Genomic DNA, 23,286 nt, shown 5'->3' with positions numbered 1-23,286 from the left:
AGCCAGACTACTGACAAAGCCTGCATTCCGAAAGCAACAACGGCTTCTGCTCACAAACAGGCTTGAGAATCCGCCTCTCCTCCATCAAGAGGTGAATAACATGGGATAAGCTTTCCCTTTGGGTGGTTTAGTTTGTCTGTGTGAAGTGTTTCTGTCTGTCTGTGGCTTACTGTCCGTTGTAGAAATACACTCCGCTCTAAACCAATTTGAGCTTCACCCGTAAACTAGCGGAAAGATAATAGCCCAATTTGTTTGAATAATAATTATGATGTCATGGTTTGATTAGCTTTCTTGTTTCGATAATGTAATTTGATGCCTTGGCATTCTCTGTCTGGGTCAGAAATGAATGTCAAATAAAGGTCAAAAAGTTGTCCAGAGAAAACAAATGACCTAGCAAGTCCTTACCTCAATACATGGTGTTGATGTCATTCAACACTCTATTTTCTTAATTTGTCAGGCCTGGAAGACGTATACTTTTCTGGGTATCTACAAAATAATAACAAAACTGATATTGAGACAAAACGAGCAAAGGAAGTAGCGAAAAATAAAACAATTGCCACTACACATTATCCCAAGGGGCAAAGTCACATTGGGTGAAGCACGACAAGGTGTTTCTGTAAAGAATACTTATTAGTCAGGAGGTTCTAGTGTACAGTATAAAGACCTGTGAGATGGTCATCATGGAATGACTGAGTTAAATATGGTGCAGTATCCTCTTGGCAAAAACAAAGAGTACTTTACCTTTGCTTATAGACCAATCATTTTAGAATCTGTCCTTATTGTAGGCCTAAATTGTTGTTCAATAGCAAAAATCTTTGAGGAATTAATACATTCCCAAATGTATCAGTACTAGATACATTTTAATTTAATCTCACCATTTCAATCTGGCTTTAGACCCAACCGTTCTACATCTACAGCATTAGTGAAACTTACTAATGATATACATTCTTCTTCTGACCAAGGCAAACTAACTGGTGCCATCTTCTAGTTTTCTTTTATCAAAAGCATTTGATTTAGTTGATTATTTTATCTTAATAGGACAACTTCAAAACATTGGTTTCACTAACAGATCACTAAACTGGTTCCATGCATATCTTTGCAATAGAAAATAATGTGTTTTCATAGGACACAAATCACAACTTCTTGGACTCAGTAGAGGTGTACCTCAAGGCTCAGTATTGGCACCCCTCTTCTCTATATTCATAATTGAATTGCCTCTAATTTGTCCGAATACATCGGGTTCAAATATTTTGCAGATACAAGCAACTCTCCCAGATGATATTAACACTTTACAAAAATTATTTGTAGCAAATTATTTGGTTTTAAATCAAACAAAGTACTAAATCATGCTGTTTGGTACATGGCAAAGAATAAACTCCACAGCAGGCAATTTCTAAATGTGATGGAACAATGCTTGAAAGTGTTGATTGTTTGAAATATCTGGGTTTGAGGATAGACTCGTCTTTTGGAAAGCATATTGATAATATTACAAAAACAATTAACTATAAGCTTGGGTTACTATAGATCTACTATAAGAATTGTTTTACTGTAACCATTAGAAAGACCTTAGTAACCCAGCTGCTGCTTCCTATCCTAGACAATGGCGACATCATCTATCAAAACACAACCAAGACCTTACTTTACGAATTAGATGTCATTTATAACAATCTTTGCAGATTCATTCTTGGATGCCATTATAAGACGCATCACTGCACAATGTATGACTCTCCAAACTGTCTATCACTCCCAAACAGAAAATGACTGCATTGGTACCAATTTATTTTTAAATGTATGAACTGTATATATTAAGGAACACCTAACTTTACAAGACTCATACTACTCCTTTCGACAATAGCAGCAATTCCAAATTCCAAGGGTACATCATGAGGTTGGAGTAAGATCTTTAAGATAGATAGGACCAACTGACTGGAATGATTTACCTATATAAATCAGGGCATTAAAATCACAGTGAATTTAAGAAAGCCCTTTTTCAAATGTTAAGAACTGTTTGTTTTTAACTAATAGAAACATCACCATGAAGATATTTGTAAATATGTATTTATGTACACTACTGTTCAAAAGTTTGGGGTCACTTAGAAATGTCCTTGTTTTCAAAAGAAAAGCATTTTTTTTGTCCATTTAAAATAACTTTAAATTGATCAGAATACAGTGTAGACATTATTAATGTTGTAAATGGCTATTGTAGCTGGAAACGGCTGATTTTTAATGGAATATCTACATAGGCGTACAGAGGCCCATTATCAGCAACCATCAGTCCTGTGTTCCAATGGCACGTTGTGTTTGCTAATCCAAGTTGATCATTTTAAAAGGCTAATTGATCATTAGAAATCCCTTTTGCAATTATGTTAGCACAGCTGAAAACTGTTGTGCTGATTTAAAGAAGCAATAAAACTGTTGTAGCAGTAGTTTGTATTAGTTGTAGGGTAACACTTTACTTGACACCTAGCGTCACAACACGTTATGACATGGTCATAACCGTGTCATAATGACATAACAGCTGACTTAACTTGTCATAACGTGTTGTGCTCGAGATTTCATCCTGCAAAATGTCTAATAAATAAAATCGTTTAAATGAATAGATTTGCTGAAACAAAATTGATCTTTATCTTTGACCTGAGAAATCTTAAACTAGTTACAATAAGATTACAGGAAAGCTAAATAACGTATTAACCTTTAGATGTTCTAAGACTGTTGTTATTGTTGACTGTTTGTGGTGCTGTCTGGTCTAGGAGCTAGATTAGTACTATATAGGGAATAGGGTGCCATTTTGGATGTACACTGTGTTAATGGGAGATGGCAAATCCAGGTCTGTGTGGGTGGGTTAACTGGTTCCTTGTAGGGTTGAAGCCCCCAAATCCCCAGACAAGCAGAAAAGCTGCTCGCACAATTTCACATGGAACTAACCGGATCAGACGGGGAACTAAAGCCATTGACACTTTAGCCTTTGCTTGAACACGACTTTGTCATTGTAAGCACTTTATCGCTGTTTTTACATATACTCTGTAGAGGGATTAGTTAAGTGGTAGCATAGTTAGTGAAGGATATTTTGAAGAATAAACATAAGTTGCCTTATACAGAAATACATCTTGAAGCACATACCGGTAAAGGCAAAATGATTAGCTTTGAAGGTGGATGTTAAATAAGAACCAAGATTTGAGTGGTGGTGACAGCTAAAGATTTAATCCCCAAAATTAAAACCTTTTATGAGAAGTTCCTTTTTACCTCTGTAGCTGAGGTGAGTATGTTTAATCGGGTTTGAACTAAATTATATTAAGAGAAATGTATTATAGAGAAATGTTTTCTGTAGGTTCCAGTGTCAGCATGACACTGTCTGGAAGTCTGCGACAGCAAGCTGTGAGCTTATAGTGTCAAGATAACGTCACCCAAGTCCACTAGTATTAAGACTACAGTACCAGTGCAGCTCTCAGCTCTAAAAGCAAAATGGATGTTATCTCTAACCAGAACGTCTGTATATATAGTGAGTGTTGAAATAAGAATACATATAGTACAGCTAAATACATGTACCATACAAATCCACACAGTGAAGAAAATACTTTTTGCTTACGCCAAAGTCACTGTCTCTCTGGTCTGTCTACATTGTGTGTACATGAATAACATGAGAGCTATCACGGCATAAACAAAGGACAGGAAGCCCACAAAGCAGCTTATGAAAAGGAAGGGGTCTACTGGCACGGCCATCAGCTCAGTGCAGCGCTCCCCGTTAAAGTGCCAGACTTTACCTATTGGGCATCTAAAGAGGTGAAATACAATTGGTTAGAGCACATAATGGACGGTACAGTTCATGAAGAGTGTGTGCATAGTGTTGAATGTGGTATTATATTGTTGTGTTGCTTTCCTCGCAACACTTTAAGGAAACAACAAACAAGGAGAACAACATGTTGTAACAATGGATATTATGAATATTTGGTAGCAGTAAAAATGAATGGTTTAATACAAATCTTGATATTCATGTATAGAAACATACTGCAATGTTTCCTATATGTTCAAGTATTCTAAGGTACCTGCAAGTGGCTCCATGCCCTGGTACTATCTCACAATGGCCCCCGTTCTGGCAGTAGTCAGGCTGCAGGACACAGATACTCTGACAGGGCAGGCCGTCCAACGTCATGTACCCCGGGTCACAGAGACACTCAGCCTCCCGAGACCATCGGTTCACCACACAGTGAGAGAAGTCGTTGCATGCCAAGAACTTACAGGGATCTGCTTGATCAGCTGTTAAAAAAGGATGAGGAAGGGGGAAGTTTTCATGAAATACCAAAGTAGCTGTGAAGCTGTCTTTTCCCCCTTTTTAACAATCTTTTTTCTCAGGGAGGTAGTCAAAAGTGTTTGATTTGATTTTAATGAGGTCTTCCTCAGCTTTCTGTCTGCATTGAATTTGAAGGTTTAGCACTTTAGCTACTGAAAAGTCTAGCATTGATGGCCCATAACATTCAATAGATTTTACACTCTCACCAACTTAGTCTACGGTAAAAGTGCTTTATTCTTTATAGCTGTAATAGTCTCAGTGCAAAACATGTTTTTATTCATTAGACTGTTACTACTGTATATTTGTTATGTATTTCATATTCTGTAAACCTCTTGAAATGAGTGCAACACTCTGCAGTGAAACATGGTCTGCGTCTGAAATGGCACTGTATTCCCTATCTATGGGCCCTAGTCAAAAGTAGTGCACTATAAATGGAATAGGGTGCCATTTAGGACACAACCAGGGCCTCGTCTCATACCAGGCTCTATGTCTAGAGAGTGACTGTCAATCTCAATGTTGAGTCTCATGGCAGCAGCGTTGCAGAAGTCTTCCAGGACACAGTGGACAGCCTGGGTCACGTTGTATGGCACTGACTTGGTGAACTTCATCTTGCTGTTGACTACAATGCTGCCATTCCTGAAGTTAAGAATCTCTAGCTTCTTGAATCCTGTTAGATTGGACTGCAGGTAAGGCAGCAGCTGGACAGAAACAGGAGAGAAAACCCAAAAGTGACTAAAGCGTTGAGGACAAATTATTTTCAATTGACATTTCCAATGTGTTTCACTTTTTTCTCTTAGGCATAGAAAGAGACTATTGGCCTTCACTTATTTTAACGACTTTCTAATAAGTGACATTTATTCACTGTCCGTAGTTACCAAGGGTTTTATACACTATTGTAGTGTAACAAAGCCCTGATACTCAAATCCTCTACTGACTGGTGACTGGTGTGGCAGTGTCCTGTTATTCAAAGCCATGAAGTGAAAATATAATACAACCAGGTCTAAGCCAGCACCTTCCCTCTGAGTTGAATAAACCATTTAAAAGTATGTAATTGCTCAGCTCCTGAGCATAGATCAGACAAGTCCGGGGGGCAAAAAAACGTCGCCTTCAGTTAGTTATTTCTTTAAATTGGAAATATTGAATGTAGAACCGTTACTGGCAGGAAGCACATTGAAAAGTTTTTGGTCTTTAGAGGGCAACTTAGGACAGCTTTGATGCTGGTAGAGATATCAGGGCTTGGCAGTTCATCAGACTTTTGTTGTCAGCACAGCAATGTTCTTTATAGTTTTTCTCACTTATTGGTTTTGTCAAAGGGATTCAAAGCTACCATTTTAGACAAACAGAGAGCATAGCCCACTCTGCAATTATATGTTAATTATGCACAAATTGTGAGTGAAATGCCATATCTTTCGAAAATACATATGCTCAAGAGTTGGAACACCTTAAAGGTTGCCTACATACCTGCATAGCTTACATACCTGCATAGCTGGGAATCTGATTCAAATTGAAACAACATTTAACTACTTTGTTTCTCTGTGTCCGTTGGGGTTGAATTGCTCCTATAAAGTAAAACACTGATTTGTATTGTAGTCAGAATAGTCAAGGCTCTACAGGTGCAGTATAGAATAGATCAGATCATGCTCTATGGAGCATTTTGCATTGAAGTATCATGCTATTATAATGCAGCAAGTCATAATGGCTCTATCATTCATTTTCCACGTACAGAACGTGCATATGTTTACAATGAGCCGGCATTTCAAATCCATTAACTTCTCAGAGAGTCTGGCCCTTCAATTTGTTATTTTCTAAGCCTGAAATTAGCCCAAACAAGCTATTCCATTGGAGTCTGTACATGTGGACGCTTTTAGTGATGAAGCTATGGGGTCAATGACATAGTGACAGCAAGTCAACGACAGCAACAACAACAAAAATTGGTTTGACATATGAAATATCTTCTTGTTGTATTTTAGCCCACATCTTATCACATCAAAAGGAACCAGAGCAGTGTCTACGTGCTCTGTTCTCAACATGGCAGCCCTCATCTTCTTCAGCATATTAACTGTAAGCTGAGTCATTGCACTGTATACTGAGGGGAATGGTGCATTTGTTTCAGCGTGTATGCGAGACAAATTAATCTACTTATGTGCATAAGTAAATCTAATCAATCTATCTAAATAATCTGTTGATGATACATCCAACCAGTAAAGGCAGCTAATAGGAATACTCTATCTAACATGTCAAGCTCAAAAGAAAGGTTAGCTATGCTATACTTTCACAAACAATATACCCATCAGCTGTATCATTTCAATGTACCTTATTCTGAAAGCTAAATCTGCTATCTTATGACTCATTGCTAAATTAACTCAATGTTAAAGCAGGCACGTCAGTTTAGTCAGAGGAAAAAAGAGTCATGCAAAAGACAGGCCTTTAAATATGGACATTACTATTAAATAGATGTCACTCCAAAAATGAAACTTGCTGAATTGAATACATATCTATGAAAAGATGACTTGTGGCCTCTCGAGTGGTGTAGATGTCTAAAGCACTGCATCGCAGAGTGTTGCGGCGTCACTACAGCCTGAGGTTCGATCCCAGGCTGTGTCATTACCGGCCTTGACCGGGAATCCCATAGGGTGGCGCACAATTGGCCCAGCGTCATCCGAGTTAGGGGAGGGGCTTTACTTGGGTCATGTTTCAGAGGACGCATGACTCGACCTTCTCCTCTCCCGAGCCCGTTGGGGAGTTGCAGCGATGAGACAAGATCGCAATCACGAAATTGGGGAGGTAAATATTACACACAAAAAAAGATGACTTGTTATGAGTTAATTTTACAGTCCATTGATGAAGTCGTTGAGAAAAGGTATTACAGTAGTTCTGTTCCAGCACAGGTCAGGGGGCTGTTTTCAGTGATAATGAAGCTGAGCGCCATTAGTGAGAGCTAAGTACATTCATCGATTCAATCTAATCACTTAAACACACTACAAACAGACAGTGAAGCAAATGCTTAGGTAAATGGTCATTTACCCAATTTAGTTTTTCCAACGTGTGAAATACATTTAACGGATTAGACTGTAATCGCTGAAAAGCAGTTCTTCCTTTCTACGTCATTGGTCAGTGATAATAAGTCAATGTAAATGGCCAGCTCCTTTGCCTAGTGATGGGGATCTGAAAGACATCAGTCAGTAATGTAAAGAGTGAAACATAAAATGTAACTCTGTTGCTCTTTAATTTAGCCTAAATAGTAAGAAGGGTTTCAGCTTCATTTCCTATTCTATTTCTTTCCTCACTTGGGTGTGGGTGGTATCCTTTTCGCATTATATGACATTGGGTTCGGTACCCTGCAGTGCGATAAAGACATGCACTACTCGTATCTCTTTAGGCCCGATTCAGACTTAGGAATTGTACGCCTTTCCTACGCACTTCTCAGTTGTTGGTATTCAGACTTACCTTATGCAGTTGTGTAACGGGCTTTGCAGGCGTGGTTCCCTTGCTCGCGCTGAATAAATGTAATTCAACCGCTGAAAACCCTCCCACTTGCTGGCCAATAGATTTTCTCGTGGAGTTTTCATTCAGTAGGGGTTTCAGGACATTTATCTAAAGCCATCCCTTTAAATTTGGTGTACCTTTAATTATAATTTTTTCGACAGACTCACTAGAATATATGGAGAGAACAGTTCCGAATATTAGGATCAATTAAAGAAATCCATTTAAATACACGCATATTCATCTCCTTTTCAGCTCCAATTGGTAGGTAAAAAAATACTCTGAACTTGTATATTATTTAGGGTTAGGAAAGTATTTATACACAAAATATATTGGTGATTCAAAAATACAGTGGTTTGATTCATCCTGAAAGTTGACATATTCAATTGTTCAATCAATTAAATATTGGAAGGTGAGAAAAGTGTACGATAGGGGTTGAACAGTAGTCTTATAAATCTACCCTAATAATCCTCACTAATCATGGAACTGTGATGACAACAGCCAAGACGTCGTGAACCATTCACCAAGCTCCAGGTTTAAACTGCTACGTATGGTCTGCATTCCATACCGATTCAAATAGGCTAAATGTCCTAAATTATTGCACTTGTAATACGTTAGCCTAATATGATCCCCTATTGCTTGCAATCCTCAGGAACAACCACACGAACGAAAGAAAAGCTACCGATAATTTCGGACATATAATTAAAATATTATAGAAATCATAAATCAACTCAGTACGTTTGGAGTTATAATGTCATTTGCTCATGGCTACAGAAGCCTATAGCTTGGGTCGCCAAATTTAATCCCTGCAAGGTTATAAGGCCAGTATTTCATAAATGTCCCTGTGGAAAAGGTGATATGTTGATATGCTTCAGTTTGCTGCCATATGACTGGTTTCACATTTGTCTCCAGCGATCATAAGGTAAAATAGATCTAAAACAATTGTCATTTATTCACTACAGAGGGTAGTGCGTACAGCCCAGTACATCACTGGGGCCAAGCTTCCTGCCATTCAGGACCTCTATACCAGGCGGTGTCAGAGGAATGCCCTAAAAATTGTCAAAGACTCCAGCCACCCTAGTCATAGACTGTTCTTTCTGCTACCGCACGGCAAGCGGTACCGGAGCGCCAAGTCTAGGTCCAAAAGGATTCTTAACAGCTTCTACCCACAAGCCATAAGACTCCTGAACAGCTAATGAAATGGCAACCCGGACTATTTGCATTGTGTCCCCCCCCACACCCCCTCTTTTACACTCCTGCTACTCTCTGTTTATTATCTATCCATAGTTACTTTAACTCTACCTACATATGTACATATTACCTCAATTACCTCGACTAACCGGTGCCCCAGCACATTGACTCTGTACCGGTACCTTCTGTATATAGCCTCGCTACTGTTATTTTACTGTTATTTTACTGCTGTTTATATTTTTTACTTATCTATTGTTTACCTAACACTTATTTTTCTTAAAACTGCATTGTTGGTTAACGGCTTGTAAGAAAGCATTTCACTGTAAGATTACACCTGTTGTATTCGGTGCATGTAAAAAATAAACTTCGATTTTGATTAGATTTTGGATTTATTTACAATCCCCTTATCCAAACAGTTTACTAATTTACCTAGCTCTCATTGATAGTGCTTTTCCATTTGTAAATTACAGTGCATGGAGAATGGTGTTATTTCTATTGAAACAATTATAGATGTTGTTCTACTTGGAACAGACAGGTTGCTCGACCTTATTCATTGTTTCATCGCGCATAAAGAATACAGCGTATCTGTAGACACACTTCCTCCACACCTTCATTTCTTTGATCTCCACCCCAAATGACTAGCGGATGAATAGCATACTATTCTCATGCTTAAGTTCAAGGTCAGAATACGTGTAGAGAGAAATAAGGGGATTATGTTCCATTTACACGCACTTAACCCAGGTTGGAATTCCCCCCTTTATGAACATATTTCATTTTCACTCACCAGTTCCATAAAGGTGTTCTCCAGGGATCTGTATTCTGAAGAGCTCTTGTTGAAGAGGTCATCTGAGAACCTCATGTTGGTGACCCGTAGACTGAAGAACACCACCAGCTCCCTGCCCTTACTGGCCGTGGTCATGGAGGGCGTGGTCAGGTATCTCAGTGGTGGAGACGCTGTGGTCTCGAAGGGGTGCTCCTCAGGAGCCAGTGGGTATCCACTGGCCTCTGGAAGGTCAATGGGCTCTGTGCTCAACAGGTCCATTTGGTCAAGTTCGTCTGCAATGTCTTGCACACGCTCGTCCTCAGGTTCCGAGACCTCTACGACCTCCTCTTCAGCTTCTTCATCGAAAACAACCACCTCAGGCTCCTCAGTATCCTCCTCCATAGGCTCTAACTCTGAAGGTGACTCTGTTACATCTACCACAGGCACAGTGTCAGATTCTGCAGGTGGTGTTGGTGTATAGTCTGGGATGGGTTCTGCTGTCACTGCTATCTCCTCTTCACTCTCCTCTGGCAATGCAGCCTCTTCCACTTCACTGACCTCTGGTGTGTCATCTTTGTAATTGGAGAGGATATTTCAATAAGTCACTAACCATCACAAGTGTGTTTTACCCATACTGCAAATGCCTGCCAACTGTCCAATACATAATACAGTGAGGGAAAAAAGTATTTGATCCTCTGCTGATTTTGTACGTTTGCCCACTGACAAAGAAATGATCAGTCTATAATTTTAATGGTATTTTTATTTGAACAGTGAGAGACAGAATAACAACAAAAAAATCCATAAATATGCATGTCAAAAATGTTATAAATTGATTTACATTTTAATGTAAAGCATTTAAAGTATTTGACCCCCTCTCAATCAGAACGATTTCTGGCTCCCAGGTGTCTTTTATACAGGTAACGAGCTGAGATTAGGAGCACACTCTTAAAGGGAGTGCTCCTAATCTCAGTTTGTTACCTGTATAAAAGACACCTGTCCACAGAAGCAATCAATCAATCAGATTCCAAACTCTCCACCATGGGCAAGACAAAAGAGCTCTCCAAGGATGTCAGGGACAAGATTGTAGACCTACACAAGGCTGGAATGGGCTACAAGACCATCGCCAAGCAGCTTGGTGAGAAGGTGACAACAGTTGGTGCGATTATTCGCAAATGGAAGAAACACGAAAGAACTGTCAATCTTTTTCGGCCTGGGGCTCCATGCAGGATCTCACCTCGTGGAGTTGCAATGATCATGAGAACGGTGAGGAATCAGCCCAGAACTACACGAGAGGATCTTGTCAATGATCTCAAGGCAGCTGGGACCATAGTCACCAAGAAAACAATTGGTAACACACTACGCCGTGAAAGACTGAAATCCTGCAGCACCCGCAAGGTCCCCCTGCTCAAGAAAGCACATATACAGGCCCGTCTGAAGTTTGCCAATGAACATCTGAATGATTCAGAGGAGAACTGGGTGAAAGTGTTGTGGTCAGATGAGACCAAAATGGAGCTCTTTGGCATCAACTCAACTCGCCGTGGAGGAGGAGGAGGAGGAATGCTGCCTATGACCCCAAGAACACCATCCCCACCGTCAAACATGGAGGTGGAAACATTATGCTTTGGGGGTGTTTTTCTGCTATGGGGACAGGACAACTTCACCGCATCAAAGGGACGATGGACGGGGCCATGTACCGTCAAATCTTGGGTGAGAACCTCCATCCCTCAGCCAGGGCATTGAAAATGGGTCGTGGATGGGTATTCCAGCATGACAATGACCCAAAACACATGGCCAAGGCAACAAAGGAGTGGCCCAAGAAGAAGCACATTAAGGTCCTGGAGTGGCCTAGCCAGTCTCCAGACCTTATTCCCATAGAAAATCTGTGGAGGGAGCTGAAGGTTCGAGTTGCCAAAGGTCAGCCTCAAAACCTTAATGACTTGGAGAAGATCTGCAAAGAGGAGTGGGACAAAATCCCTCCTGAGATGTGTGCAAACCTGGTGGCCAACTACAAGAAACGTCTGACCTCTGTGATTGCCAACAAGGGTTTTGCCACCAAGTACTAAGTCATGTTTTGCAGAGGGGTCAAATACTTATTTCCCTCATTAAAATGCAAATCAATTTATAACATTTTTGACATGCGTTTTTCTGGATATTTTGTTGTTATTCTGTCTCTCACTGCTCAAATAAACCTACCATTAAAATTATAGACTAATCATGTCTTTGTCAGTGGGCAAACGTACAAAATCAGCAGGGGATCAAATACTTTTTTCCCTCACTGTACATTATCCTGCTTTATACTGAATGTGTAGCTTCATTCCCTATATGACTGCAGGAATGAAACCGTTCCAGACGAGCCCTTCATTTCTGCCGGGGCCATGCAGTGAATATTTGTCTGATCTATTTAACAAAACATTCATCAGCAGGCAGCACAGCACTCAGTCCAAATATAGACCATTAATATATCTCATTCCTGGGCCGGACTGTAATTATTAGCTGTAATGCAACTGCCCGCCTCTATCGACGAAATGCATTGCTTTAAATGTTTAATTATGCATGTTGTCTGTTCTTTACTGGACTAGAACAGCCTTTATAACCTGCATTACTCACCTGTTTCTTCCAGAGTATCAACAGCTTCCTCAGGATAGATGTCCACATACCCAGGGTATTCAGGCAACAGTTCCTCCATGTCCTCCTCAGGTGACTGGTCTGCTATTGGCACAATATTGTCCTCTTCAACAGGATCAGTTTTCTCTCCAAATAGAGTGTCCTCTAAAGAATCCACAGGTTGGATGATTTTAATTTCTTCAGCTGGTGGCTCACTAATATCTTCCTCAGGCTCCAGTTCTTCAACTACCTCTTCCTCAGGCTCTGGTTCCTCAACTACCTCTACCACAGGCTCTAGTTCCTCAACTACCTCTTCCTCAGGTTCTAGTTCCTCAACTATCTCTTCCTCAGGTTCTGGTTCCTCAACTACCTCTTCCTCAGGCTCTGGTTCCTCAACTACCTCTTCCTCAGGTTCTGGTTCCTCAACTACCTCTTCCTCAGGTTCTGGTTCCTCAACTATGTCTTCCTCAGGCTCTGGTTCCTCAACTACCTCTACCTCAGGCTCCTCAACTACCTTTTCCTCAGGTTCTAGTTCCTCAACTACCTCTTCCTCAGGCTCTGGTTCCTCAACTACCGCTTCCTCAGGTTCTAGTTCCTCAACTACCTCTTCCTCAGGTTCTAGTTCCTCAACTACCTCTTCCTCCGGTTCTGGTTCCTCAACTACCTCTTCCTCAGGTTCTAGTTCCTCAACTACCTCTTCCTCAGGTTCTGGTTCCTCAACTACCTCTACCTCAGGGTCTGGTTCCTCAAGTACCGCTTCCTCAGGTTCTTTTTCATCAACTACCTCTTCCTCAGGTTCCGAGAACTCAACTACCTCTTCCTCTGGTTCCTCAACTACCTCTTCCTCAGGTTCTATTTCCTCAAGTACCTCTTTCTCAGGTTCTGGTTCCTCAACTATGTCTTCCTCAGGTTCTGGTTCATCAACTACCTCTACCTCAGGCTCTGGTTCCTCAACTACCTCTTCCTCAGGTTCTAGTTCCTCAACTACCTCTTCCTCAGGTTCTGGTTCCTCAACTACCTCTTCCTCAGGGTCTGGTTCCTCAAGTACCGCTTCCTCAGGTTCTAGTTCATCAACTACCTCTTCCTCAGGTTCCGAGAGCTCAACTACCTCTTCCTCTGGTTCCTCAACTACCTCTTCCTCAGGTTCTATTTCCTCAAGTACCTCTTTCGCAGGTTCAGAGAGCTCAACTACCTCTTCCTCAAGTTCTGGTTCCTCAACTACCTCTTCCTCAGGTTCTGGTTCCTCAACTACCTCTTCCTCAGGCTCGGGTTCCTTAACTACCTCTTCCTCAGGCTCTGGTTCCTTAACTACCTCTTCCTCAGGCTCTGGTTCCTCAAGTACCCCTTTCTCAGGTTCCGAGACCTCAACTACCTCTTCCTCAGTTTGTAGTTCCTCAAGTACCTCTTCCTCAGCTTTTGGTTCCTCAACTACCTCTTCCTCAGGTTCCGAGACCTCATCTACCTTTTCCCCAGGTTCTGGTTCCTCAGCTACCTCTTCCTCAGGTTCCGAGTTCTCAACTACCAAGACCTCATCCACCTCTTCCTTAGGTTCTGGTTCCTCAACTATGTCTTCCTTGGGCTCTGGTTCCTCAACTACCTCTTCCTCAGATTCTGATTCCTCAACTACCTCTTCCTCAGGCTCTGGTTCCTCAACTACCTCTTCCTCAGGTTCTGGTTCTTCAACTACCTCTTCCTCAGGTTCTGGTTCCTCAACTACCTCTTCCTCAGGCTTTGGTTCCTCAACTACCTCTTCCTGAGGTTCTAGTTCCTCAACTACCGCTTCCTCAGGTTCTTGTTCCTCAACTACCTCTTCCTCAGGTTCTGGTTCCTCAACTACCTCTTCCCCAGGCTCTGGTTCCCCAACTACCTCTTCCTCAGGTTCTATTTCCTCAACTACCTCTTTCTCAGGTTCCGCAAGCTTAACTACCTCTTCCTCAGGTTCTGGTTCCTCAACTACCTCTTCCTCAGGCTTTGGTTCCTCAACTACCTCTTCCTGAGGTTCTAGTTCCTCAACTACCGCTTCCTCAGGTTCTTGTTCCTCAACTACCTCTTCCTCAGGTTCTGGTTCCTCAACTACCTCTTCCCCAGGCTCTGGTTCCCCAACTACCTCTTCCTCAGGTTCTATTTCCTCAACTACCTCTTTCTCAGGTTCCGCGAGCTTAACTACCTCTTCCTCAGGTTCTGATTCCTCAACTACCTCTTCCTCAGGCTCTGGTTCCTCAACTACCTCTTCCTCAGGTTCTGGTTCTTCAACTACCTCTTCCTCAGGTTCTGGTTCCTCAACTACCTCTTCCTCAGGCTTTGGTTCCTCAACTACCTCTTCCTGAGGTTCTAGTTCCTCAACTACCGCTTCCTCAGGTTCTTGTTCCTCAACTACCTCTTCCTCAGGTTCTGGTTCCTCAACTACCTCTTCCCCAGGCTCTGGTTCCCCAACTACCTCTTCCTCAGGTTCTATTTCCTCAACTACCTCTTTCTCAGGTTCCGCGAGCTTAACTACCTCTTCCTCAGGCTCTGGTTCCCCAACTACCTCTTCCTCAGGTTCTATTTCCTCAACTACCTCTTTCTCAGGTTCCGAGACCTCAACTACCTCTTCCTCAGTTTGTAGTTCCTCAAGTACTGCTTCCTCAGGTTCTGGTTCAACTACTTCTTCCTCAGGTTCCAAGACCTCAACTACCTCTTCCTCAGGTTCCGAGACCTCATCTACCTTCTCCCCAGGTTCTGGTTCCTCAGATACCTCTTCCTCAGGTTCCGAGACCTCAACTACCAAGACCTCATCCACCTCTTCCTCTGGTTCTGGTTCCTCAACTATGTCTTCCTTGGGATCTGGTTCCTCAACTACCTCTTCCTCAGGCTCTGGTTCTTCAACTACCTCTTCTTCAGGTTCTGGTTCCTCAGTTACTTCTTCCTCAGGCTCTGGTTCCTCAAATACCTCTTCCTCAGGTTCTGGTTCCACAACTACGTCTTTTTCAGGTTCTGGTTCCTCAACCTCTTCAATCGGAAGAAGGTTAAAATCCTCTTCAACTTCAAGGTCCTCTATTGCTTCAGTGGCATGCTGATCTGTGATGGCTGAGAGAGTCGTCACAGGTAATCCAGGGTCAGATACCTCTTCCTCAATGGCTGTGGCTGTGGTGAGCAGAATCTGAGTGGTTGGAGTAGGCTCAGTCTCCTTCTCAACAACAGCCTCCTCCTCTGATATCAAGTTAGGAAACAGTTCAGCTGGCGTATCAGTTTCTATACTTTCTATTTCAGGAGCGGAGGTAATATCCAAATCCTCATGGGGTAAAACAGGGTACCCATTAGTAGGGACTAAATTACCAAAAGGTGGCTCAAGGTATCCCTCAGCAGGAGGCGTTGGGAAATAGTATCTTACAAGCTCACCAGTTCCCTCATCAATGGCATGAATGGTTTCAATCATGTGTGTGATAAATGGCACCTCTTCCTCTGGTTCAGTTGTTGCTTCAGACTCACTCTCAGCAATGTACACTAATTCATCACTAGTATCCTTGTAGATGTAGGGCACATCACCTCTCTCTGGTGATGCTCCTTCTTCTTCTTCTGGAATATCTGTAGAGTCCAGGAGGGTGACAAGAGAATTTTCCTTTTCCACAGTGCCAAGTGGAACATCCAGACGAGGCTTCTCCACAGCAATCTCTGGCTCATCTGTGAATATTTCCAGATCGTTGTGGAAAGCTGGCTCACTGGACTGTTGATAAAAAATACAAAAAAAAGCGTGTTGATGCAAAGTTTGGTATTTTACCATAGGTAGTCTAGATTAATAAGCCAGTACTTACATCTTCAATCACTTCCTCAACAGCTTCCTCAACAGGTGTTGTAGTTGGTGGAATCACTTTTACTGTGGAAAGACGTACAAAAACAATGCAAAACAAGTATTTCACAAATATAACATAGCTTATTCACAGTGATTTGGCTACCTGGTTCAAAGTTTAATGACTGTAGATCCACTGGCAGAGAGGCCTCTTCACTCAAAGCCTTGGCCACCATTTCCCGCAGGCTGGGCACAGCTGACGCTGGAGTCCCTGTGTCATCCTCTGAAATTGTCTGAAAGACCAGAGAATAGTGCACTGTCACTCCTCCAGGTCTGAAAAAGAAGAATATATTGTATGAGAGAAAATAAGAGTAGTTGGTGATTACTGAATTATACAGATCTATATACACTTTAAGCAATTAACTAAATAAACTAAAAACACAGCATTCCCCTGGCAGGTTTAAGAATTGGAGAGTCAAGATACGAGATCAATTGAAAAGTAGTATACTTGAAATGCAGAGCATGGAAATCCACCCCTTTTTTCTTGCAGATTTTAATGACACTATCAAAAATGTATCAATATTCAGCTCTGTCAATGCAGAAGCCGGAGGGTAAACAGATTAGTTCAATGGGATTTTGATTGAAATGGTAATGATACATCAACGTTGATACATCCATTTCTTTCCTTTTTGTTTTTGTGAATACTGAAGATGCGAAGGTCGAATGAGTTGTGTATCCTTTATCAAATTAGTGAAGCGGGCTTGAGCCACTAACTGGCATGGATGTTATTGCTTGTGACAGCACTGGCCACCACAGGGCCCGCAAATTAGGGAAGGGAGGAACTCGGCAATTAATCTATTCACACAGGGCTTTGCATTGCTCTACTTACTTGCCTTCCATCCTAAGATGAAGAAGTCTATGAAAACCTTGTTAACCCTAAAGGCATACTTCGGGATTTTGGCACAGAAGGGGAAAAACATGAGTCCCAGTTTCAGCTGATTTTGTTACTCATTTCTCAACAGTGTCCCTGGTTGATGTATTGACCCATCATGGCTGCAGTGCACAAACAGCCGAGTAATAGAGCTCGCCAGCTTGTAGTCCTAAAAACCAGAAATGATTTACCTCTGGTCCGTTCAGCCATTCCTATGGGTTAAATGAATGGGGAAAATCAGGTCTGAGTTTAACACAGGCTTATGAGATCATATATGTTTTGTTCTATGAGATAATATCAGTCAGTTAACATGACCTTTATGAATTATGAAGCCTTTTTTTTTTTTTTTAATGCTTTATGCTCACAAAAAGTGATGTTAGCTGATGAAGATTATAGCATAGAACAAAACGTATATGATCTCCTAAGCCTATGTTTACCACATACCTTATTTTTCGGCCTTTATAAACAAAAACTACAAAAACTCAATTTTGACATAGGCTTTGTTCAACGAACCATGGCAGAGTTAGTGCCTACAAAAAGACGCCATTACTCTCTATTAATCTATTACTCTCTATTGCCGAGTTGCTGTTTGTTTACGGGTAAATCCATTTGAATTCAATCACTTTTTTAAAGCAGCCCTTTTGATTTGAACGAAACCTTCCATACATATTTGCGCTTTGTAGAAGTGTGACTTTTTGGACCTGAATGCCAAAACATTCAAGCGATAAAGATGCTCAAAGTCGACCTATTTTGTATACCTCACCATACCATGAGACATTCATGTCTTCATCACTGGAAAATATAAATGGTTGAGGTTGACATCATTAGAAAGCTCACAAATAGGGTTGTCAAACCATTGTATTATTTATGTATTTATTTTTATTTATTTGTATAAATGTCTTTTTTTTTTAGCTTAAACATCAATTATCTAAAATATATATGGGGGATTGGAAATTATGTAGACGATTACATACATAGAAGTCCCAATCTATCTGCAATGTTAAAGCTGATCTAAACGCTTCAATAATTGTTTTCATATTCGCATATGTTGTAGCTTAGACCCTATTTTACATCATCTGAGGTTTTTGTGTTGTGCCCACCATCGGTTGAGACACAACATGCTCTTGAATCCATGGTGGGTGTCATGTTTTGGCTAATAAATGTACTGAAATGGGAATAAAATTGAAATTTCAACTTTCAAATGGTACCACAAAGATGGTTGGAGGTCCACACACATCAGAGAAGGTTGACTTGAATGGGAATATCTGTTGTTTTAAATTATACTCTCAATCCTCCATAGGAAACCTATTGAAATCATTGAAATATAGATCATAAAATAGACATGACCATTTAAGTTGACATTCGATGGGGGCCATCTTTGTGGCTGTAATTAGAAGTTAACATTTCAATTCAATTTAAATGTCAAAGGTGTACCAGCTAAAATGCAGTGGTCTGAAGAGATAGATAGGTCCATTCTATTCATTATTTATTTCTATGATTGAAATTACACCCACCCTGTATACAAGAGCATGTTGTGTCTCAACCAATGGCGTGAACAATACAAAAACCTCAGATGATGTAAAGTAGGGTCTAAACTACAACATATGCAAATATGCAAAAAATCGGAGTTTTTGCGTTTTTAAATAATTCATGTTTTTATTTTTATTTTTTACTCAAGCGTAGGATATATTTTCCAGTGATGAAGACATGGATGTCTCATGGTATCCTGGGGTATGCAAAAGGGGGAAACTTTGAGCACCTTTATCTCCTGAATGTTTTGATATTCAGATCCAAAAAGCCACTTTCTGACCACTTCTTCCATGGACAAACATGTATAGAAAGTTTTGTTTAAATCAAAAGGGATGCTGTCAAAAAGTGATTGAATTCAAATGGATTTACCCTTAGGTTATCTGATCCCTCTCTCCCTGGGCCCTGTGTTAGATCCAGATACACACTGAGCAGAGCAGCAGACTGGCAGGGACAAGCACAGACACACAGAGGGAAACTGCAGCTACCACTCAAGATGGCTCTCATCACAGTAATTAAATTACCCATCACTCTCATGGGTCTCGCTAAGATTTGGAGAGGGGAAGAAAAGAGGCCATTAGTATGTGATATAATGATTTGTCATCTACAAAGGAAATAAAACATCCTCCATTGCTGGTCGGGTGTCATCACAAACATGTGCTTTTCACTCGTGACATTTTTGTATTTGAATGTAAAGATATAATGATCTTCAATATGAACACACAGGAAAGGAAATATGTATTTTTGGCATGCATGTGGTTAACACTAATGACTAAAGTATCAGGTTCTTATTACAGTCAGCATAGCCAAGAACACAACCTGTAGCATGACAGAATGGCTTGGATGGCACTAAAATATTTTCTGTTTCTGCATTTGACTGTATTTCAGCTAGGTGGGAATGAGCTTGTTATGTATTCAAATGAATCCAGTGTCCATTCCAAATCAACATGTAGTTAAGGTCCGATTAAATAAATTGAGTCTCAGAGGAATTTCTCAACGCAGTCAGAGGCTGTGCTTTATCGCTACTGGCAGGGCTACCAGCTTTCACCTGGCTTTCATCTGCCTCACCTAATCTATTGCTTTTTTAATTTGCTCACCAAAATGTTAGAAATAAGCTCGAAGGCACCAGATGTAATTACTCCTGTCTGCCACAGACTTACCTGATTCCCAAAACACTGATCTCTTTAAATCCTGGGAGCTTGTCAAAAACATGGAGCATCTGTTGAAAAAGAAGATGAACTGAATAAAACTTGTTTATTACAGAATCACATGATGGCATTTTCTGTTGGCACAAATGTTACTGGTTACGAGCTCTCATAATGTAATCGGAGGATATCTAAAGTACTGTAAATCAGCAATGTATTAAAGGGACACATATATCTCTATCTTTAGTTACTCACATTTAGCAGACACGTCCCACTGGGCACACACTGGTTGAATCAACGTTGTTTCCACGTCATTTCAATGAAATGATGTTGAACCAACGTGGAATAGATGTTGAATTGACATCTGTGCCCAGCTTTGAGAGTCCATTGAATTTCCACCATTGTAATAATATAATATGCCATTTAGCAGACGCTTTTATCCAAAGCGACTTACAGTCATGCGTGCATACATTTTTGTGTATGGGTGGTCCCGGGGATCGAACCCACTACCTTGGCGTTACAAGCGCCGTGCTCTACCAGCTGAGATACATTGTAACATCCAATGCGAGAAAAAGTGCATACTTCGGGAGAAGGGTGGAGATCGGGACTGAACCTTGGTTTATTCAGGTTGAGAATCCAGCCCTGACGGTCCAAGTGCAACTCAGTAATCTGCTTTCTTTGCTTCTGACTCATGATCCTGTGGCATTCTATAATTCTCTTTACCATGAACCCCTTCAGAGGGCCACAACCCATGAGGACAGTACCACTTGTAGCAACGTGTCACAGAACACACTGTACAGCATCAGGTTCCTGTATCTGTTAGTTGATCGTGTTACACTGATAAATTTAGATAATGACTTTATTTCCATTGGGAAATGTTGTTTGCGGCTCTGTGCATACATTAAAAACACATTAAAAAAAACATAAAGACAACAAATAAACTGTACCTCAATGGGATAAAACATGTACAGTGTATCCCATTGGTCTTAGGGACATTTTACTGATGAACATAAAGAGGGTATACAGACTACAGTGCTTGGCCTCCCATAAGTCTTGTCTTCTACTGTGCAGTATCTCGACTAGCCTGAGTATCAGTTCGTTTGCGCCATCATGCCAACTCCTTGTCACTCATTTCCATTCTATTTAGCTTGACAATGACAGCAAAGGTTATTATCTCACCTGGTCTTGCAGGTGATGAGAGAGGTCAACATATTGGGGGGAGTCAGGGTCATCCAGTAGTTCCCTGTAGCCTGGGTCCACCAGGTCAATGCTGAACTCCACTATCTCCTCCACAAGGTTCTCCGGGACAATGTTGGGCAGCTCAGAGTCCTACAAACAGGAGAAGAAAACAGGGCCCTATTCATTAAGCACCAAAAGGAAAGAACTGAAATTGGGAGGGACAACCTGAACTTGTGCAATAAGAAATACTCGTTTTCGTTTTTCCCCTGCAAAACGTTATGCCACGGTGTAGGCTCGACCCTAACATATGTGCTCTCGGTAACAATGCTTGTTAATGTTTCGTAACTTAAGCTTTATACCTTGTATGGGATTTCATTCTTTTTTACAATGTTAATTAAATGTCTGCCTTTGATAGGCAAATGGCCCAGGAACACAAGGAAAATTCTCAAGGGCCAGTCGATCCTTTCCCTGTCAAGAGGCCAAAATACCTCTCTCAAACAGTATCCAGTGGATAGTCTATTGAAATGTGTGTTAGTGATGCTTGTTTAGTCTCTATCTGAAACTTGTACTCTGAAGAGAACACTGATGCTATCTATATGGATGTATGATCACTGTGGTCATTTGTAGTTGGTCAGAGTGAACTCTGACGACACTGTATGCAATGATCTCTTTTGTCCTCTCAGGAATTCTGTCTTCTCTCTAGTGTACCCAGACCACTCCTTCAGGTCATCAAACATACAGTGAGGGAAAAAAGTATTTGATCCCCTGCTGATTTTGTACGTTTGCCCACTGACAAAGAAATGATCAGTCTATAATTTTAATGGTAGGTTTATTTGAATAGTGAGAGACAGAATAACAACAAAAAAATCCAGAAAAACGCATGTCAAAAATGTTATAAATTGATTTGCATTTTAATGAGGGAAATAAGTATTTGACCCCCTCTCAATCAGAAAGATTTCTGGATCCCAGGTATCTTTTATACAGGTAACGAGCTGAGATTAGGAGCACACTCTTAAAGGGAGTGCTCCTAATCTCAGTTTGTTACCTGTATAAAAGACACCTGTCCACAGAAGCAATCAATCAATCAGATTCCAAACTCTCCAACACTGCAAAGACCAAAGAGCTCTCCAAGGATGTCAGGGACAAGATTGTAGACCTACACAAGGCTGAAATGGGCTACAAGACCATCGCCAAGCAGCTTGGGTGAGAAGGTGACAACAGTTGGTGCGTTTATTCGCAAATGGAAGAAACACAAAATAACTGTCAATCTCCCTCGGCCTGGGGCTCCATGCAAGATCTCACCTCGTGGAGTTGCAATGATCATGAGAACGGTGAGGAATCAGCCCAGAATTACACGGGAGGATCTTGTCAATGATCTCAAGGCAGCTGGGACCATAGTCACCAAGAAAACAATTGGTAACACACTACGCCGTGAAGGACTGAAATCCTGCAGCGCCCGCAAGGTCCCCCTGTTCAAGAAAGCACATATACATGCCCATCTGAAGTTTGCCAATGAACATCTGAATGATTCAGAGGAGAACTGGGTGAAAGTGTTGTGGTCAGATGAGACCAAAATGGAGCTCTTTGGCATCAACTCAACTCGCCATGTTTGGAGGAGGAGGAATACTGCCTATGACCCTAAGAACACCATCCCCACCGTCAAACATGGAGGTGGAAACATTATGCTTTGGGGGTGTTTTTCTGCTAAGGGGACAGGACAACTTCACCACATCAAAGGGACGATGGACGGGGCCATGTACCGTCAAATCTTGAGTGACAACCTCCTTCCCTCAGCCAGGGCATTGAAAATGGGTCGTGGATGGGTATTCCAGCATGACAATGACCCAAAACACACGGCCAAGGCAACAAAGGAGTGGCTCAAGAAGAAGCACATTAAGGTCCTGGAGTGGCCTAGCCAGTCTCCAGACCTTAATCCCATAGAAAATCTGTGGAGGGAGCTGCAGGTTCGAGTTGCCAAAGGTCAGCCTCGAAACCTTAATGACTTGGAGAAGATCTGCAAAGAGGAGTGGGACAAAATCCCTCCTGAGATGTGTGCAAACCTGGTGGCCAACTACAAGAAACGTCTGACCTCTGTGATTGCCAACAAGGGTTTTGCCACCAAGTACTAAGTCATGTTTTGCAGAGGGGTCAAATACTTATTTCCCTCATTAAAATGCAAATCAATTTATAACATTTTTGACATGCGTTTTTCTGGATTTTTTTGTTGTTATTCTGTCTCTCACTGTTCAAATAAACCTACCATTAAAATTATAGACTAATCAGTGGGCAATCTTTGTCAGTGGGCAAACGTACAAAATCAGCAGGGGATCAATTACTTTTTTCCCTCACTGTACATTATCCTGCTTTATACTGAATGTGTAGCTTCATTCCCTATATGACTGCAGGAAT

General features: G+C 41.3%; 1 protein-coding gene across 1 annotated transcript in view; it reads right to left on the bottom strand.

The window, feature by feature from the left end:
• Positions 1-23,286, bottom strand: part of LOC121549042 (titin-like) — a 39,265-nt gene that overhangs the window by 2,770 nt on the left and 13,209 nt on the right. The window contains exons 7-16 of the mRNA XM_041860841.2: positions 20,878-21,027; positions 19,714-19,772; positions 19,078-19,098; positions 16,262-16,428; positions 16,121-16,182; positions 12,333-16,032; positions 9,747-10,297; positions 4,767-4,986; positions 4,044-4,254; positions 406-486 (exon numbers count right to left, since the gene is read on the bottom strand). Of these exons, the coding sequence (XP_041716775.2) occupies positions 438-486; positions 4,044-4,254; positions 4,767-4,986; positions 9,747-10,297; positions 12,333-16,032; positions 16,121-16,182; positions 16,262-16,428; positions 19,078-19,098; positions 19,714-19,772; positions 20,878-21,027 (5,190 nt within the window). The 3' untranslated portion in view covers positions 406-437. The remainder of the gene's footprint in view (positions 1-405; positions 487-4,043; positions 4,255-4,766; positions 4,987-9,746; positions 10,298-12,332; positions 16,033-16,120; positions 16,183-16,261; positions 16,429-19,077; positions 19,099-19,713; positions 19,773-20,877; positions 21,028-23,286) is intronic.

The sequence above is a fragment of the Coregonus clupeaformis genome, chromosome 33, assembly GCF_020615455.1.
Source record: "Coregonus clupeaformis isolate EN_2021a chromosome 33, ASM2061545v1, whole genome shotgun sequence".
In the NCBI taxonomy this organism is placed as follows: Eukaryota; Metazoa; Chordata; class Actinopteri; order Salmoniformes; family Salmonidae; genus Coregonus; species Coregonus clupeaformis.
This window is presented reverse-complemented; position numbering and strand designations above follow the sequence as displayed.